Below are 20098 nucleotides of genomic sequence, written 5' to 3'. Positions count from 1 at the left end.
TGGCTCTTTTTTGGCAGGATAAATCCATAATTTCAGCGGCATCAGAACTTGTTGAGGCCAGCACTGATGCACTGTGGAGATGCTCTGGGATGTGCATGAAGAATGGAGGGTGTATTTGTTTGTCACATTCTTTGAGTTGTCAGCTACCATTTGGATAATGGCAAAACAACTGCAAAGAGACTTTTAGTGAATATAGAAAAATCAGAAATCGTATTATCCCCTTTCTTAACCCCTCCCAGCATCAGTGGAAGGGGGAAAATAGTAGGGAACTGGTAATTTACACACTTCACCTTTTCAAATTCTGTGTGAGCAGATTGCAACAGTTTGGGCCAAACTTATTGTTATATGAGCTTAGTAATGAACTACCAAAGCAACTGATTTCTGATCTGTAAACTCATTTTGAAAAAGAATTCTCATGTGAGTGTGAATTTAACTTGGCAGCTCTTACTGTATTGCTCCACTTTCCTTCCTGGGTAATTACCAGGACTAACAGGAAGCAAATTTTCATCATTTCTATCAAGGATGCCATGCTGAAACTTGCTGTTTCCAGGAGTATCAGGGCACTTGTAATTAAAATAAGCTTCTATTTGTGCATATGCACACTTTTACTCCAAGAACACTCAAGAGACGGGTACAGATTCACAGAACACAGAAGTGTGACATTAACAGTGTTTATTTTCAATTCGAGCCAGTATTGTAAAAATATCCCATTCCTCCAAGCTCAAGTGAAAACTGACATCTCAGTTGTGCATAATGTAGATTTACCAGCCTCTCTGCAAGTCTTAAAAATAGAGAAGCTGATAAACTGATAGAAACCACAGTTTTGCTGTGAATCTCCTGGAAGTGCCCGCCCCATCTGTGTGAGGAAAATATCATCTGTGAAATGCTGCTCCCAGATGGGCTGTGCAGCTCCAGTGCCATGCAAGGAGCTGAAATGACCTCTTCCTCCTGGAGTTCAAACGTTATTTAGCATAAATGCAGCCCCTAAGGCCTTCACTTGAAGTTGCTTTCTGCCAGCACAGCAGCTGAACATGAGCTTTAATCTGCTTTGTTTTGCCATTGGAGAGCTCTGTGGTAAGAGAGTTGGAGTTACAAACTATGTGAATCTCACCTTTAAGCTTGTAGACATCACGTCTCTGTCCATACAATTAAAGGTAAATCAGCCTATGCCTTGTTAGGAGTAAAGATCAGGGGCTTTTCTTTTAGAGGGAAAATATTTCAAAATAGATATTCAATATCCCACATGTAAAGAGTAACAGGAAGCATCTTGCAAAAGGCAGTTTTGGGAAAGGGAATTATTTTTTTCTTTTTATTAAACCCTAAATCAGAGCAAGAACTTGCTGGGTTTTACTTGTCCTCCCCAAAATTATCACTGAAGAGCCTTTCAGTGTCTGAGCCAGGTACAGCCACCCCACCAAATGTCCAAGACCATGGCTCCCAGGCTGTGGAACAAAACTGGTTCACTGATTTTACCACAAAGGTGTTTTCTGGGCACCATCTCCCAGCTGAGCTTGTTCCCTCTTGTTCCCACAAGTCCCTGTGCAGTGACCATGGCAATGAGGGAGGCCAGCAAGCCCTGTGTGTGTGCAGGGAAGGTTCCAAATTCCCATGAGACACAAAATAGCTGAGATTTTGGCATGGAAGGGTTTCACAGCTTGCAGCCTGTGAGTTTTTCTCCCTCTCTGCTTCTGTACCAGGATTTCCACGTCTGCATAGCTCCTGCCAAAGGTCTGTGCAGGTTGTGAAGCTCCCTTCCCTGTGCCAAGGGAAATATAGGTTGGATGTTAGGAAAAAGTTTTTCACAGAGAGTGATAAAGTTCTGGAATGACCTGCCCAGGGAGGTGGTGGAGTCCCCATCCCTGGGTGTGTTCAACAAAGCCTGGATGTAGCACTGGGTGCCAGGGTTTGGTTGAGGTGTTGGGGCTGAGTTGGACTCGATGATCTTGAAGGTCTCTTCCAACCCAGGGATTCTGTGAATTCAGATGAAACCTGCTGCTGTGATAAGCAACCTCCTTACCCCAAAAGTGCTGTTCAGTTCTTCTTTTCATGCAGCTGGGGGGGTCCCAGGCTCCCTGCAACTGCTTTCAGCCACTTTGCAGTCCTGAGCCTGCTCTCCTGCCACGTGAAGAGGGGCTTGTACCCAAAATGCCTGGAGGCCTTGTCTGTCTCAAAGGAGAAGGTGGTGACTATGGTGTTCAGCAGGGGCACGTTGAGGAAAGGCTGTGGCCTCCAGACAGGGAACAGGATGACCCTGATGATCCTGTGCAGTTGTATCATCAACCACATCTTCCAGTAGGGGATGTGAGAGCCCAGCATCACCGAGGGGTCTGCACTGGACAGCAGCTGGTGCCTGACCAGGAAACCCTTCCTGCTTGGGGTGTCATCATAGCAGTAATACACCTGTCCTGCCAGCAGCTCTGCCTTCAGCTGCAGGTGCCTTGCTGCAAGGACATGCATCCAAGCCACATTCCCTGCAGAAATGAGAGAGGGAGAGAAGCAGCCATTCAGGACGAGCTCAGTTTCCCTGTTCACCATAGAATGCATTGGATGTGCCAGCTTCAGTGCTGGGAAGCAGGGAGGCACTCATGTGTGCTCAGCTGTGCTGCAGAGAGACTGAGTAGTTAATCCAGGCCTCCAAGAGTCTTTAAACCTTTGGTCTCTCCTTTGAGCTGGACAATTAATGTGCCTTGTGATCCTGGTTCACGTGAAGCAAAAGGGCAGTGTTTTGTAGTGAGAGCAGGATGAATAGGAGGCAGTGCTCCAGGGTTTTATCCCTGCCTCTGCTGTGAGCCTTTGAAGGAGTCACTTGATTTATCTGGGCCTGATTCTTCTCTAACAGCATTTTCAAAATCTGCACTTTTGGAAAAAGGCATATAAGTGTGCTGCACAGAAACCACTGAATGCCTGTGTGATCTAGTGGTGAATTACATCCCCTGAAAGGCACCAAAACAAACTCTTCCTATAGGTTTTGTGAGTAATTTCTTGTGCTTGCTAAAACTGGTTATGTAGTGCAGCCTTTTCTGTAAAGAACTTGACAAGTAGTGGTAGTTTAATTTTTTTTCTAATTAAGAAATGTCTTTTCCTAGCAAAAACATTTTAAAAACACAGCCAGAATTTCTCTCTGCTCCCCATATATCCCTGAAACACTTCTCAAAGGGAATCAAGAAAACCCTTTCCAGGAAAACAGTAGTAATAAGAAGCTGCTTTTAAAATCCTTTAGCCAGTCTAGGTTTTGTGGTTCCAAACCCATTTGTGCTCATTCACCATGCTGATCTCTCAGTCTGGGGAGATTATGGCTAAGCTGACGTGTACAATCCCCTGTGACTAAAGCTGGTAGCACCCATGCAAGGAGCTCAGCCCTTCACTCACCCACATAGGTGTGATTCCTCTCGGTATCCTCAGGCTCCAGGTAGTTCAGAACACCACTCCTGGCTCTGGCAAGCAAGTACAGCTCCTGCAGGAACCCTGCCTTCTCCCCATACACAGTGTTGGCACGGAGGATGCAGGTTCTGAGTGTGCCACCATTGCTCAGCTGCAAAATCAGGGAGGGATGTCCATGGATGGATCCAGTTTAGATGGATCAAGAGATGGGATCTCCCACACTGACACTGGGTTTCCCAGATAAACCCAAACCCTGGGAGTTCTGGCCGAGAGGAGTCAACATTTGCAGAGGTGTTCTGATTGGTACCTGCTTTGGGTCCCTAAAAGCACAAGGAGGTGCCCAGTTTGATTTTTTTTTTTTTCCACAGCACACCTGAACGCACGTGGTGCTCCTTGAGAGTGCTGCTGGCATGAATTCTTCTGCAGTTTGGTGTAAAAAAGAGGATTTGCAACAACCAAAACCAGGTACCACAGCAAGCCAGCCCAACTGGCTGACCTCAAACTGGGACTGGGGGAGAGATGGTCCAAGCAGTGATTTAGAGCACAAGTCTCATTTTTCCATTCTCCTTAATTGTCTAGAAGAACTCATGTGTCTGCTGACTGTGCTGCCAGCCTAAAACACTGAACAGCTACCTTGGGTGGGGGGCTGGCTCTGGGTGCACCAATATTTTTAATTCTTAAGGCACTCTGGAAAGCCTGAAAATTACACTTTTTTTCAGTATGAACTAGGTGAACCTGGTTCCTTCAGCCCTAATTTAGCACAGCCCTTTCCAAAGTCACACTCCTGCTGGAGCTGAAGCAGAGTCTTGAAGGGAAGCACCCTGTGATCCTGGGAGAGCCTGGCAGCTCCTGCTGATGTGGGAATATCAAGCTTTGGGAGGCTTAGGGCAATGTGGTTTATGCATCAAATCCAGGCAGAGGTTGGATACACACTTAGCCAGGAGCTGTGGGTTTTTTCCATCTCCCTCTTCCCCCTGCCCTGTGCTCTAATTCCAGGGGTGCTACTACTGGATTTTGTACCTTTGCTCCATTGACTTCAAGCACAATTTTTTCTGCCATGGCTTTTGTCTTCCCATAGGGCAGCTCCACTTCCCCAGTGTACTGAGTGTCCTCATTTCCTCTGGAACAGATTGTGGGAGACAGGGAGTGACCACGGGGTGTGGAATTTTCAGGGTCCCCTGTCGTGGGGAGGATGATGAATCTGACTCCATGTTCTTAGAAGGCTAATTTATAATTTTATGATGTTATATTATATTAAAGAATGCCACACTAAAACTATACTAAAGAATAGAGAAAGGATACTGACAGAATGCTAAAAGATAATGAAAACTCATGGCTCTCTCCAGACCCTCAATACAGCTGGCTGTGATTGGTCATTAAGTTAAAATAATTCACATGAAAGCAATGAAACAATCACCTGAACCTCTGTTTGGTATAAACAATCTCCAACCACATTCCAAAGCAGCAAAACACAGAAGAAGCAAATCAGATAATTATTGTTTTAATTTTTCTCTGAGGCTTCTCAGCTTCCCAGGAGAAGACATCCTGGTGAAGGGATTTTTCTGAAAATATGACAGTGACAATGGGGCAGAGCACAGGGCTCAGGGACATCTGTACCAGCCTGGTTTGCATTCCCTGCTCCCAGGGGTTTCTGCTGCCTGGCATCTATGGGAATCTGAGCTCCTCGCTGCACTTGGGGAGGAATAAAGCCCCAAGGAACACCAGGTGCTTCAGGGTGTTCACAGGCAGGTTTGCATGGGGGCAGTGCTCTCTCAGAGCTGGATTTAGTTTTGTCTAATAGCATGATTGAAATAACATTCCATCAGGCAAATTAGAAGGCAGCAGAGTGACATTTTTAAGCAACTCACAGCAAGGTAAAAAGAGCACAAGAAAATCGAGGGCAGGAAAATGAGAGCAATTCTACTTCATTTTTTCATCAGGGGCAGAGAAAAGCCTCTCATGAGCCATAAACTAAAAGGAGAAACTGCTACTTAATTTTCTCACAGAGTTGATTAAAGTTGGGAGGCATTTGCAGGGGATGTGGTGGAGCTGCTGGAGATCTCCTGGAAGCCTATCAGCAGGGTTGGGCTGGGATTGCTCCTTCATCTCCCCTCACAAATTACCCTTGAGGAGAATGAGAAGCAAAGGACCCATGGGCCAAGGACAAGCAGGGAGCCCTGGGCTGTGGAAGACAACCTGTTCCTTACAGCTGCAAAGGGAAAGCCTCATGTGGGATCTCACATGGAGCTGGCCTCACAGGGCCTGGCATAATTCCAAGGAGAAAGCAGAAAGCAGCTCTGTTCCCCAAAGGGTGTCAGCATCTACTCCCAGTGGTTTTAGATCAGCCTGAGGCCATCATGGGATTTGATTCAACATCTCCAGAGGGCTCTGGAGTGAAGAAACCTGGTTTGCAGCATGGGGAAGGAGCATCCACTTGCTCCCCTGAGTAGCAGAGATGAGCTCTCCCTCCCTCCATGTGCTGCTGGAGACTTTCTTCCCGTTTTAAAATTAATTTACTCTATATTTTGCTGTTCAAGAGAAATCCACCCTGCCAAACTAGGACCTGCCAGGCATGGGGTACCCAACACAGGGCAAAGAGGAATCCTCAGCCTCCTGTGGCTTGGATACCTCTCCTGGCAGGGTTCAGTGGCCTGTGAGGACTTCACCCAGCAAATCTGCAGCAGAGGTGTTTTTGTCTGACACTGGGCCTTGGGAGAGTCAGCTCTGACTCAGGCTCCCTCTTTGACCTTGGCAAGTTGTTTTCTCTTTTCTGTGCTCAGATCTCCCTATGTAAAACGTGGCTGGTGCTGCTGCCTGGCCCTTGCCTGTTCAGCAGGCTGGCATGTTGTGTGTCAGATATCCCAGCTGAGATCAGGCTCTCCTTGCACTACAGCAACAGAAATAAATTAGGAGCATCACAAATGCAGACTCTTCACACACCCTGGGCTTCTATCACAAAACCCTCCTCCCCTCCCCGTGTTTACAGGGCATGAACAAGAGACAAACCAAAAAACAAGCGAAGACAAAAGATTGATTGTGCAAGGTTTGTTGCAAGCCCAGGAAAGGCCCAAGACAATTAGTGTGGGGTTATCTAGAAGTTCTAGTTTTAATTGCTTTCTTTTTTTTTAATCAATTTTTGGGGGTTTTTTTTCTGTTTGTTTTTTTTTTTTTTTTTTCCCTGTAAAGCTTTTGAAAAGCAGCAGCCTCACAAAGGGACAAACCTGCCTGCTGTTCCTGGGCTCTGCTGTGTGTGCCTTCCCCCACCCCTCTGAAGCTTGGTAGTAACAAAGAGCTCAGCATAATGCTCTTGCTTTTCAAAACGATCCCAGATAAGTGAAGGCTAATCAGAGTGGAGCAGCATTGTCAGAAGGTATCTCAGCAGTGCCTGTCTCCCAGGGATTGAGACTGACAGAGGCATTTTCTATTATTGTTGGATGCTGAGGTGTGAGCATTATCCCTGAGCCCATCACCCCGGCCAGAGACTCCTCCTGCTTTGTCTGTGCCAACTCCCTGCACGTAAAAGGGAGGGAAATAAATTCTACAGTGCAGTGATGGAGAAGGGGCACAAAGGAAAAGGAAGAGGAAAAGGAAGAGGCAGGATCCTGGACTGTGAGGGAGAGGGCAGAACAGATGGGGTGGGGATGGGGAGATGGGAAGAGGAGGAAGGAGAGAGGCATCACCTGTGCCTTCAGTCTGCAAAGCAGAGCCATGTTATGCTGCTCCCAGTTATGCCTGGGCTCCCTCCTGAGACAGGTGGGGTAGGTTTTCACTGGGAGGCTGATGCTTCTCATTATCTAATTCCCTTCATTTGAAATCAAAATAATTGGAGAATGAAGACCCCTCTCTAGGGCTTCCTCTCAGGATAATGGGACAATCTTTGTGTGTTCTGCAAAATGACTGAAAGGCCCCAGGTGTGGTTTTGTTTGTGTTCGTGGTGGGGAGGGCTGTTCATAGCTCCATGAGCATCAGCCTGGCTGGGTTTTCTTGCCCCTGTTGGTGCCACCATTACAAGCCAAAGGACTGTGATCAGGCAAGATCTGGGGCTGATTTTTTCAAGACATCTGTTCACATCTCTCTCTTAAGTCACAAGATTAAAATCCTGCCAAGGATGTGCCTGTTTCTACATGAATTCTTAGGAATTATTTGTATTTGCTAGTGACCAAATTCCATAGCTTTGCAGTGACACAGTCTCCAGTGCTTGTGGTCCCAAGTGGATTGAGTTGCTCTCATGGATTTTTTCATAAGCTAGACACTTATTCTACAGATTTGAGTGCTTAGACACTTTTCAAAACAAGGGGCTTATGCCTTAACTTACTTGTGAGCATGAAATTTAGGCTTGTAAACAATTTTAAGTTATGTCTTTTCTAGCTGGGCTCAAATTTCTACAACCAAGTGACTCAAGGCAGCTGTGTCCAGCCTGGCTGCCTGTGGAAACACAACTTGACTTGGAGCCAGCTCTCCTGGCACACAAATTTCCAGGGGCTGAGCAGTTTGTGTGGCTGCGACCAGGCTTGAAATCAGCAAGGAGCTTTCCAATAGTACACATCAGACTGACTTCAAATTTAACCTAAAACTTCAGCCCCTGATCTTCAGGAATATCAGCCCTGCTCTCAAGGTGCAGGTGCTGTTGCCCCAGGAATACAAAAGTATTCCCAAATCCTGCTGCTGAGCCCTGAGAAGGGGTGTCAGCTGATTGTCAAAGTCACTTCTGGAGATCAAAGCAAAACAACCCTCAAAACTGTTATTTTGACCGCTGTCTTTGTATTGATCCAAACCCCACCTTTGACACAGAGGGTTTTCTAAAGCTCTGCTGCTGCTTCTGGCTCTGTGGGTCAATCTCATGGGAGCCACAAACAGAGGAGGAGGGTTGAGCATAATGCCCTGAAGCCCAGGAGATAGCTCCCATGAGCATGTTTCAAGAAGAAGGATTTTGAAGGATAGAAGGGTACAACTTACAGGTCAGAAGCGGGTAACAGAAGGATGTGACTAACCTGAATCCTGCAGGTTCACACCAGTGCATCTGTCCCCTGAGACTTCATGGGCAGTTACTTTTTTCTGGGATAATGCTACATGAGATTTGCCCACATTTGATAACAGGAGATGGGCACATGCTTGCCAGCAGTTCCCTGTGGAGCTGGGAGGAGGAGGGGCAGCGTGGTGGTAGCAGTGGGGCACCACCTGCCCTTTGGGCTGACTCATTGTGAGAGAGAGCAAAACCTCTGACCCAACAGCAGGAGGATGTAATTTGGCCATATCCCAAACTTTGAGCACATGAAACCTTATCTGAAAATGATTTTAGGGCTCAGAGGGGCAGGGCTGTAGATCCAGGGACAGCCTGGCAGTGCAGATGGGCCACACAGCTCTCACCTTGGGGTATCACTGGCCTGGCTTAGGTTGGGAAGAACCATGGTTCCTAAACAGGCAGAGCAGCAAGGAAAGATTTTCAAGAAAGAGAAGAGGAACAAACAGAAAGGGGAGCACAAATCTTCTCCTTGGTAGCTCAGATCTCCATCTGGCTGCAGTTGCATTGCTGTTTGACTGGACAAACAGAGCAGTGGAGAAGGTTTGCTGAGGCTCACCTGAGCAGGGGCTCACAGGAGGTGTTGGGTCCCACAGCAGCAATGGAGCTGGTGTAGAGCAGGTATGGGATGCTCAGGGCACAGCAGGCCTTTACCACATTTTCAGTTCCTGTGGGGCAGGATGGGAAGGACAAACATCAACCATCTTGCCTTGATTCCTGTTGTGCAAATCAAAACAGATTCCCAGGATTTTTCCAACTTGGAACTAACCCATGTTTTTTTATGGCTGAAAAGATGTAAAGGCCCAGGTGAGGGCTGCATTTCCTCAGGAGGGGATGGTTGATAACATGAGTAGTTTATAACATGGTTTATAACATGAGTAGCAGTCACATCCACAGCTCTGATGTGGCTGATCCTCCATGGCCATTGGCAACTGACTTAACTTGGGGTTTAAGCTGCTAACAAAGGGAAGCTGAGGGCTTGGCAGAGCAAAACTCCATCTTTTTCCATTTGGGGGCAGGTTGCTGGTGAAGTGCAGCCTTCTGGCAAAGGATCAGTGTTTTAGTTGCATGTGTTGCTCTGTAGAAGATCTGCAGGGTGCTACAGGATGAAATCACTCCATCAGACTCCTGATAGCTGCAGAATTTGAAGAAAATAATGAGGGCAGCTTAAAAGTCCACGTGAAATCCAGACAAATTCAAAACATGGTTTGCTTTAAGGAAGGTTGTTCTGGCTGAATTAGTTGGTCAGTGTGTGTGGTTCAGTGTGGTTATTTTGGAGTATTTTGGTGGGTTTGAATGATTTATGACTCTTTCAGGGGTGGTTTTTGCATTCATTGTGATTTTTATCCAAGCTGATCCTGTGAGAACCTCAATGACAAGGACTGAGAGCCTTCAGACCTGGTAAGGCAGATCTGAAAGGAAGCAGCTTGTAGGGCTGGCTTCCAGAAACCTCCACACTATTTGTGCCTGGCTAAGTAGGCTCTGCCCTGAGCCTGTCTGCAGATCCTGTGTGGGAGGGCTTGTGATTTCTCTTCTCTTTGCTATTAAGGGCATAATCTGAAATTACCAAGGAAATCCTGAGTTTAGGATAATTTCCAAGCACACGAATCCATCTGAAATCCCAGTGGAAAAGAATCAATGTGCTTCTCCATGAGCCCATCACAATATGTAAAGTTAACTGAGAACCCCTGGTGAGAAACATCACTGGAAACAGCTGAGTTAAAATCCATACAGCTTAACAAAAAGCAGATTAAAAAGTCTTTAAGTGACTAGATGGAAAAAATAATTCTTGTAGAAGAGAACTCTTCAATTCAGTCAACAAGGCTCTAACAGGATTCAGCAGCCAGTGGTTGAAACAGAGGAGGGAATCAAAGTAGAAGATGTAAATTTTGGCCAGAAATGATAATTAACCATAGCCACACCACCACTCCTCAGCATTGTTATGGCTTGCTGAAAGCCATGATAGATAGCCCATTAACTTGCACCCTTAATTCAAGGCAACAAGTCTGTTGAAAAGGAATGGTCCAATTTAGCCACAAATTGTTGGGCTTAGAGCAGTAATTGGATGCATTTCTGTGGCCTGAGTTGCACAGAGGAGCCAGCTAGAGGATTATATACTTGACCTCTCCTGACCCTGCTTTTTTCCATCAAGTCTACAGCAGGTATCAAATACCATTTTTATTCTTTTATCTGCCATGATTTTAATAGAGAACTTCAGGCTAATCTCTCAGTTCAGGATTTTGAGGAGCCCTAGTGAGGGCAGCAGCCCCATTTCGGGGAGTTCCATGTGGAGCCATCCAAGGGGAGGCAGAAATGCAGGACAGGCTCCTGTTAAACCATCCCAGACCGTGCTCCTCAAAGAGTCACACTGGAAAATCCTTGCATGTGTGGTTTTCTAGGAACGTCACCAACATCTGCAAGAGGTTTGGTTTGCTGAGGAAGGGACTTGCCCCATGTTCAGTGCTCTCTGTAAATCCTCCCTGAGCTGAAGCACTGAGCTCACAGCAACAGTGAGAGGGAAGAGCTCACAAAGCCACTAAAAAGCAGCAGGAACCCTCAGGCTCTGAATATTCTCAGAACACAGAGAGAACAATACAGGCTCTTAAAAGCATAGAGTTTTGAAAACAAGTACAGCAATGAAAAGAAGGCTGGAATTTAAATGTTTCCCTTGAATGTATCAGCAAATAGTTGAAGCCCTAAGCAGTAATCGAGTTGGAGATGTATATATATTAAAAAAAAAAAAAAAAATCCTTCCTTTTGGTTAACGACTATTTTAGTAGCTAACAGCCTGAGGTACCACTGGAATTGCTGCTGTAATAGGGTTTTCATTATTTTTATAGCCTGTGCTTATTTCCCAGATTTATGAACAAATTTTCTCTCAGCAGATCTTGCACCAAACATGAAATTGGTTCTTGGTGGTAGGAGGACAGGGCTGTGGAGCTCTCAGTTACACTTGGCCTGTTGGTACATGATAGCTGGGAACTCTGACTAATTAAACAGCATCACTCTGCTAATTAAAACAGCATCACTCCCTTCTGGTGGGTGCAGCTCAACGGGTACAGCCTTGTGCTGGTATAGACCAGGGAAAATCCCTGGGAAAGCTATGAGCTATCCAGAACAGGGTATAATTTTAATTGTTGTCCTTGTCACACACTAAACAATTTCAGACCACTGTAGGTGTGTCCTGACCCACCTCAGTGCCACCAGGGGAAGTTCTGCCCTGGCCCAGGAGAGGTGTGACAAAACTGAGTCCAGATTTGATGAGCAGTGGAGAGGAGCAAAGACAGAGGGGCAAAGGGAGAAATTTCCCTGCTGGAAAGGTCTGGGCACCTTTGTCCTGAGCAAGGACGGAGGGGCAAAGGGAGAAACCTCTCTGCTGGAAAGGGTCTGAGCACCTTTCCCATCCCAGGGCTTGTGGGATTCAGGCAGAGGGAGCATAAAATGTGGCTGGATGTGGCTGAAGGTGTGTGAGAGGGCAGGGCCGTGCCCAGAGCCCTGTGAAAGGGCAGGGCCGTGCCCAGAGCCCTGTGAGGGACAGAGCCATGCCCAGAGCCCTGTGAGGGACAGAGCCATGCCCAGAGCCCTGTGAGGGACAGAGCCGTGCCCAGGGCCCTGTGAGGGACAGAGCCGTGCCCAGGGCCCTGTGAGGGACAGAGCCATGCCCAGAGCCCTGTGAGGGAGCAGGGCTGTGCCCAGGGCCCTGTGAGGGAGCAGGGCCATGCCCAGAGCCCTGTGAGGGACAGAGCCATGCCCAGAGCCCTGTGAGGGAGCAGGGCCGTGCCCAGAGCCCTGTGAGGGACAGAGCCGTGCCCAGAGCCCTGTGAAAGGGCAGGGCCATGCCCAGAGCCCTGTGAGGGAGCAGGGCCATGCCCAGAGCCCTGTGAGGGAGCAGGGCCGTGCCCAGAGCCCTGTGAGGGACAGAGCCGTGCCCAGGGCCCTGTGAAAGGGCAGGGCCGTGCCCAGAGCCCTGTGAAAGGGCAGGGCCGTGCCCAGAGCCCTGTGAAAGGGCAGGGCCGTGCCCAGAGCCCTGTGAAAGGGCAGGGCCATGCCCAGAGCCCTGTGAAAGGGCAGGGCCATGCCCAGAGCCCTGTGAGGGAGCAGGGCCATGCCCAGAGCCCTGTGAGGGACAGAGCCGTGCCCAGAGCCCTGTGAGGGACAGAGCCGTGCCCAGAGCCCTGTGAGGGACAGAGCCGTGCCCAGAGCCCTGTGAAAGGGCAGGGCCGTGCCCAGGGCCCTGTGAGGGACAGAGCCGTGCCCAGGGCCCTGTGAGGGACAGAGCCGTGCCCAGGGCCCTGTGAGGGACAGAGCCGTGCCCAGGGCCCTGTGAGGGACAGGGCCATCCCCAGGGCTCTGTGAGGGACAGGGCAGTGCCCAGGGCTCTTTGAAAGGGCAAGGCAGTGCCCAGGGCCCTGTGAGGGACAGGGCCATGCCTAGGGCCCTGTGAGGGAGCAGGGCAGTGCCCAGGGCTCTATGAGGGGCAGAGCCGTGCCCAGGGCTCTGTGAGGGAGCAGGGCCATGCCCAGGGCTCTGTGAGGGACAGGGCAGTACCCAGGGCTCTGTGAGGGGCAGAGCCGTGCCCAGGGCTCTGTGAGGGACAGGGCAGTGCCCAGGGCTCTGTGAGGGGCAGAGCCATCCCCAGGGCTCTGTGAGGGACAGGGCCATGCCCAGGGCTCTGTGAGGGGCAGAGCCATCCCCAGGGCTCTGTGAGGGGTAGAGCCATGCCCAGGGCCCCAGTTTGGGCTCACCCCCGACGTTGACATCTCTCATCTCCCAGAAGGGCACCGTGCCCCTGTAGTCCACCACAGCAGCTGTGTGCAGCACCACGTGCACCCCCCTCATGGCAGCCAGGAGCGCGCCGGGCTCGCGGATGTCCCCTCTCATCACTGTCACACGAGTGCGAGCTGCAGAAAAACAATGCAGGGAGGCAGGGAGGGAAAAGAGTACAAAGCAGCATTTGTACTTACTGCAAAGTACAAAAAAAAAATCTATAAATAAAAAATAATTTCTTTATTTTAATTAAAATTTCATTTAATAAAATGATTCTATTAATAATTAATTATTAATTAATAACTAATGTAGCATTTATTAATTTATAAATAAATTTTAATTAAATTTATTTGAATTGATAAATAAAAATTATAAATAAAACAAAAATTTATAAGTAAAAAAATTATACATCAAATTAGCATTTGTACTTTTTGCAAACTACAAAACATTTTTAAACAAAAAATTGATATTAATTTTAATTAAATTTTAAATAAATAAATAGAAATTAATAATGAATGAGTAACTAACAAGTAATTAATTATTATTTTAATAAATAATCAATTTAATTAAATTAATCAATTCATTTAAATTTATAAATTAAAAAATATAAATCAAAGTCATAAATAAAAAAATGTATACATCAAATCAGCATTTGTACTTTTCTGCAAAGTATAAAAAATTTACACCTTCCTGTAAAGCATGGAATGTCCTCTCTGCAGGGCAAGGCAAAGCAATTTGATAGTGGCTGTGCCATTTAAATCCAGCATACCAGGGCAAAATTCCTTTTTTTTTTTGAACTCCAAGGAGCCAGGTTTGCATCTGGTTTTAATGTAACACAGTGCTGTGCATCAGCTGTGGGGCAGAGTGGCTGTGTCTGTGTGTCTGTGTGTCTGTGTGTCTGTGTGTCTGTGTGTCTGTCAGCGCAGAGCCCCAGGGCAGCCCTGGCAGCAGGACACACCTGGCCCAGGGAAGCTCTGCTGGACTCTTCCCTTCAGACACAAAATTTTAGGGCTTGTGGGAACAACACCTGGTGATTTCAAGAGACATCACACAGAGCTTTGTTTAAATTGCAAATACTGGAGATTAAGAAGGAAAAGAATGCAACAGATTTTAAAAGTTTCATAGGAAATTCCTCCCTTAGAGCCGCTCAGAATTTTCCCCCTGTTTCCTTTCACCTCCTCCTTCCTCAGAGTAGCTGCTCCTTACATGGCTACTCTTGGCATCTACTGTTCATTTTCTTGCTTTGAGACAATTTTGTAACATTTAAGTAGGATTTTTCCCTTTTTCCTTTCCTGTAGTTGAGAATAGACCAGGGAGAAGCTGGGATGAGCTGCCTGTACTCCTCAGGGATCTGCAAGAAGCCACTCATGGGGTTGCTTTGGGAAGAAGATGTCAAGAAAATTAATTCCCAAACACCTGAGGTTTATGTCCAAAAAGGAGACAGAGGAGTCCTTTGACTTTATTCCAATAAAGGGAGAGGCCATGGGGCATTCCCCTGGGATCTCTCCAATTTTTGGAGGACACAGCCTCCTTTTTATCCTAATTTCCCAGCCACATTTCCCTTCTCTCTTTCCCCATTGGCTGAGGTACTTGAGAGGTACAGACTTCCCAGAACACCTGATACCAAAGATTTCCCTCTAATGTACAACCCTCCCTTTTAATGTTTAATTCTTATGGAATTTAGGGGTTCTTCTTCCCCATTATTTCTTTCATCTCTCAATGTCTAATTTCATTTATCAGCAAACCTAAAGTTTATTTATAAAAGCAAATATCTTTTTTCATTCATCAATCAGTGGAATCCTTCCCATTGCTTCTTTTATCTCCCAGTGCTGGTTTTATCTGCCAGCAGACCCAGAGCTTGTTTGGAAAGACAAATCCTCTCTTCCTTGAGATGTCTCCTCTGCCCTGGGCAGAGAGCCCCACACATGCTGGGCTCAGGATTGGAATTCCTGGAGGATCCCAGAAATCAGGGAAGGGTCTGTGGGGTTGTTATGGTGTGGAACCCTCAGAGAGGATCCAACAGGGCAAGGTGGGCAGAGGAGTATTCCTCATGGCCTAGAAGGTGGGATGGAATCCAAGCCAGCAGATCAAGTGGCTGAGTGTTCTCTGAGCAGCCTGGGATGGAGGAGCAGACAGGAATTTACCAAAGGGTCCAGCTGCTTTCTTCATTAGCATAGCCAACAATCAGTGGACTCAGGAGGAGTTTTAATACTAAATTAATTAACATTGAGCATGAATATTAATTTAGTAGTAAAGAACAGAGTTGATTCATTGAGAACAGGGGGTGAAAGGAAGGAGCTGTCCATGAAGCAGAGGTAAAACCCTTGCCTGGAGGAGCTGAGTGCAGAGGAGGATGCTCCTGCTGAGAGGCAGAGCAGGGTGTCAGCAGGCTCTTGGGGGGAATTTTTCTGCTGCTCTGTTGTTTGGGAAAGCCTAGAAGCCATCAGGCTGAAGTGTTGAACAGTCTTTTTCACACCACCTGTGTTACGGCAGCTGGTGTAAAGCAACCATAAGAAATTTCCAAATTGACAAGGCCTGGTGAGCTCTTCCCAGGGCTCCTAAAGAGGTGAGGGGTATAACTGCAGCTTCAGTGTGTTATCAGCTACTTTGGAGAACTTCTGAAGGCACTGGGAGAGTTCAGCAGAGCAAGTGAAACACTTGTGCTTAGAAGGGAGGTAAAGAAGAGGCAGGAAATTACAGAACAATTTGGTTTCAACCCCAGGATATTTAGGAGCACGCACTCAAACACGTGTGTGAGCACCTGTGGGATAATGGGCAGAATGGAAGCAGCTGACATGGATTTGTCAAGAACAAATCAAGGCAGATAAACCTCCTTTGTTCTTATGACAAGGTAACAGGCTGCAGGGATATTGTGGAACAGGTTGATGTCATCTATCTTGATTTTTGAAGGGCTTTGGAAACTCAGCGTCATTCTCACAAGGAGTCAGTAAAACATGGGCTAAATAAGCCCCATTAAGGAGAACACAAAGCTGGTGGAATTACAGTTCCCAGGGAATTGCCAGCTGTGGTAGGTGGCTGCCCTGGGGCTCTCCAGGGCTTATTGCTGTATTTGAGTCTTTTTGATTGTTTTCATCAAGAATCTGGCAGATTTGTTCATTAAATCAGCAGATAACATCAGACTGGGAGGGACCATGCTGGAGGATTTGAGTATGAGCTGAATGGAATTAACAGAGTCTGGAGGGAAAAAAAAAAAAAAAAAAAAAAGGTGAAATTTGATAGGAACAAAGAGAAGTTTTTGGGTTTAGCAAGGAAGAGGCAGCTGAACTTTATGAAGGAATTAAATTGGGCCAGGGCAGCTCAGGAGCTGTTGCTTGTTGTCAGCTGGAAAAGGCACAATTGTAATGACAGGTAAAACAGGCGAATAAATTACAGGATGGAAGAAACAAATCCATCAGCTTTTTGCAGCAATGGGAAGGCCACAGCCCAAAATTCAGTGCCCCCCTTGCAGACAGGAACAATGGCAGTGCCCTGCAGGGCTGGATGGAGCAGAGGAGGAGGAAGGAGTGTGAGAGCTGCTTTAGCCTTAAGCAGAAACCAGGTTGGAGTGGAAGGATGTGGTTTGCAGATGGTGAAGATTGTTGTTTAGGAAAAAAAAAAAAAAAAAAGACAGTAATCCTGTAATACCTCTTCTACCTGTAAGTTTAGGTGAGAAATCAAGGAGCCAGACTGTACCCACTGCCTGGTGGGGCAGAGATAAATGGGGTGGCCTGGGGACAAAACAAACATCTGTGGTAGGACAGAGGATGGGGTTGGGATGGCCCCTCAGGCTGCTCCTGCCTCATTGCTTGTGGTTTGCTGGGGTGTCAGGCCACAGACCCCTCCTGGAGCAGGGATTTTGGCACCTCCCTAAGGTTTAAACAGATTTTTCTTCAATTATGGGTGCTTTTAAGGTAATTGGCTCCCTGAAAGCTGGGGAAACCAGTCTGCTGAGTTCATCTGCCAGGGAGGTTTCTGATAGTGATATTTCCCTGGGAGTCTTGACTTGCTGTGGGTGCATCCCCTTTCTGTCCATATCTCCCCACAGGATCTCCCTCAGCATTTTTTGCCTCTCTCAAAGCAGGCTGAAGGTTTGGGCAGTCAGAGACAGGGAACCCAGCCCAGCAGTAGCTGAGCAGAGCACCCTGAGCTGCCTTGGCTTGTTTTGCATAGGTAGTCCTGAATCCAGTAAAACAGGATGTTTTTCCCCAGCAAATCTCACTGTGCTCAACCCTGCATGAGGGCAGCACTGAGGATATGATGAAATGAATTAATTCAGTTTCTCTGAGTGTTTATTGAGACTCACTCCCTCCTTTTTTAAGGCTGCTATAGGTTTCTCTCAATTATTTCCATCATTTACTTCACAATGCCAGCAGTAGGTGCTGAGATTGATTCTGTTGCTGTCAGGATTTTTAGTTATTTCCCTCAGAAGCAGTGGCTGGTTGCAGCAGCTCAGGAGGGGGTTGGTTTTAGCCCCTTTGTGTCTGAGCAGCCAAGTTCCCATGTCACAGCCTCTGTGTGCACATGGCTCCTCACAACTGAGCCCTGCCTGGGGACTCAGAGCCTCACTGGGAGATTTCTCTTGTGTGACCCATCCCTAGGGGTCTTTTTTCTTTGATTTAGTGCTGTGCTGTAAAACTTGTGAGCTGGAAGTTGTTCCTCACCCAGTCTGTTTGTCCAGGTTCCTGCCCCATGCCTGTAAATACATCTCCAGTGTTATCCCAGCTGCCAGGAAGGGGAAGGCTATGGGCACTAAAGAGATGTTGGTGGCCTTTTCTTACCTGTGCTGAGTTTTTCTACTTCTTCTCTTGCTACTGAATCAAAAACTCTGACTTCTTTGATGTAGTCTTGTTGAGACAGGAGCTCCACGATCCTTTCCCCCACAAACCCACATCCTCCTGTCACCAGGTAGACCCAGGCTCCATCCATTGCTGCAGATGTTTTTGTGGTTGAGGAGCAGAGAGAAGGAGGCTGCCAGGACCTTATTGTGCACTCAGCCTGTGTTTTCTGAGCTAAGTCTAAAGTTTAGCTGTCATGAATGCTGCTGGGTGAACATTAACTGCAGCTGGTTACACATAAATCAGCTTTTCCTTGGCATGGTCCCACAGTGCTGCCACAGATCCCTTCTGGGCTCTCTGACCCTTTCCCTGCTCCCATGGTAGCCCATGGCCAGTGGGGCACCTCTGGCTTGCCTTGGTGTGTGTCCAGTCTCAGGCCAAAATTTGGATGCCAGTTTTGCACCCTGGACAGTCCCTTCCCACGGGCAGGTTTATCAGCTGGGGGAGCTCAGGGCTGCCAGGGGATGCTGCAAGGACGCTGTTCCCATGTCCTGGTGGTTTGTAGAGAGCTTTTAGAGCAGCAAATCCTTCCAGTGCTGAGCTGTGGCAGAAATGGGCAGCTGGGGTTTGGTGGTCACCAGTTCCACCAGTCTGAGCATCTGGCAGGGCTCTCCTGGATGGATGTGCCTTGAGCTGAATATACCACACACCCCCTTCTCTCTGATATATATATATATATATATATATATATATATATATATATATATATATATAATTTTATATATATATATATATATATATATATGTATGTATTTTTAGGAGGAGAAAGACCTCTCATAATTTGAAAACTGTATTGGAGTGCAAACTCTACCATATCCTTTGGCAAAGTGTTCTAGCAATTAATTCTCATCGCTGATACAAGTTCCATCTTGGCTGACACACCTTTCCCTGCTATGCTCTACAGAGTGTGTGCTGTTTAGCTTCCCACTGGAGTCCAAAAATGGCATCAGCTTTGTCCAAGGGTGCTTGATCCTGTCCTAAAAGTGGGATGTGGCAAGGACAAGACCTGTCCTGTTTCTCCCTGCCTCTGCCAAAAAGGCTCAGAGATAACAAAGTCAGGCCTGATCAGCTCCCAGCTCTCCTTGATGCCAAGCAAATGACATCCTTCAGTCTGGAATAGTCACATTTTTTCCAATCCATCTTTGAAGCAGCTTGTCACTGTTGGTGAACTGTTCTTAGACGGTAAATAAGATAATATGTTCTCCCTGCTTATTTTTCCTTTACACAGTGTATCAGTTGTTTTTCTATAGTGTTGCTTGGGAAGTTTAGGGTGAGTTTATTCCTGTTACATTGCTTTCCTTATCCCCAGGCTGGAATGTGGAGACAATTCCAACTGCATTCATGGCCAGAGCCACTCTTACCACACTGCCAGTGCCTGGCTGGCTCAAGAGCCACTCGGTGCATGAGGTTAATGAAGAGTTAAAGCAGTGAACTCCAGGAGTGGCTGTGTTTTGTTGGTGAATAAATAGTTTTCTTTTAATCAGCTCCTGCTACAAGTTCAATGTGTTCCCCTCTGCCATTGATTTTCCTGGGCTGTGTTAAGCTCAGGAGAAGTCAGTTCCCCTTGCTGTGATTACAATCAGTGGCCATAATGGCCCAGAGACCAACATGGGCCTGATGCTAATTTGGTGCCTGGCAGACCAGCACAGCCACAAATGTCCCAAGAAATTAATTTAGCCTTTTATCCAGCAACTCCCAATCTGTACAGTGGTGATTAACACAGCTGCCTTCCCTCAGAGGACTTTTTGCAAGGATAAATACATCGGAGTTGGAGGTGTTAGGACTCAAAAACTGAGATAAATATACCCTGAGAGACCCAGAGAAGTGCTGCATGGGAATGTCTGGCATGAAGTAACCTTGAGCATGTCCTCATCAGTGATGCACAAAGCCCTGTGAAGCAGAGACCTCCACTCTGTGGGCATTTTTGTGTCTACAAGGCTCAGCCTTCCCTTTTGGTATCTGCATCTCTGCAGTGCAGTCTGATCAGGAGGGGAAATAACTGGCTGGGATTTACATATCTCTTGGATTTTTTTGGGATATGAAAAACAAGTTCAGAGCCCAGAGCTGTGACATCTGTGACAGAAACAGCCCAGGC

The 20098-nt window shown here is 47.1% G+C and overlaps 1 protein-coding gene across 1 annotated transcript; it reads right to left on the bottom strand.

Annotated features, from left to right (window-relative positions):
• Positions 1-667: 667 nt before the first annotated feature.
• Positions 668-18150, bottom strand: HSD3B7 (hydroxy-delta-5-steroid dehydrogenase, 3 beta- and steroid delta-isomerase 7). Its single transcript, XM_059865889.1, has 6 exons — positions 17947-18150; positions 13147-13302; positions 8961-9069; positions 4402-4501; positions 3370-3532; positions 668-2471 (listed from the first exon to the last, which is right to left on the bottom strand). Exons 1-6 carry the CDS (start codon positions 18092-18094, stop codon positions 2032-2034), a joined length of 1116 nt encoding a protein of 371 aa, XP_059721872.1. The 5' UTR covers positions 18095-18150; the 3' UTR covers positions 668-2031.
• Between the last annotated feature and the right edge of the window lie 1948 nt (positions 18151-20098).

This window comes from Haemorhous mexicanus, chromosome 22 (genome assembly GCF_027477595.1).
Source record: "Haemorhous mexicanus isolate bHaeMex1 chromosome 22, bHaeMex1.pri, whole genome shotgun sequence".
NCBI classification, from domain to species: Eukaryota; Metazoa; Chordata; class Aves; order Passeriformes; family Fringillidae; genus Haemorhous; species Haemorhous mexicanus.
Note: the sequence above shows the minus strand (reverse complement) of the source record. Positions and strands in the feature narration are given on the sequence as shown.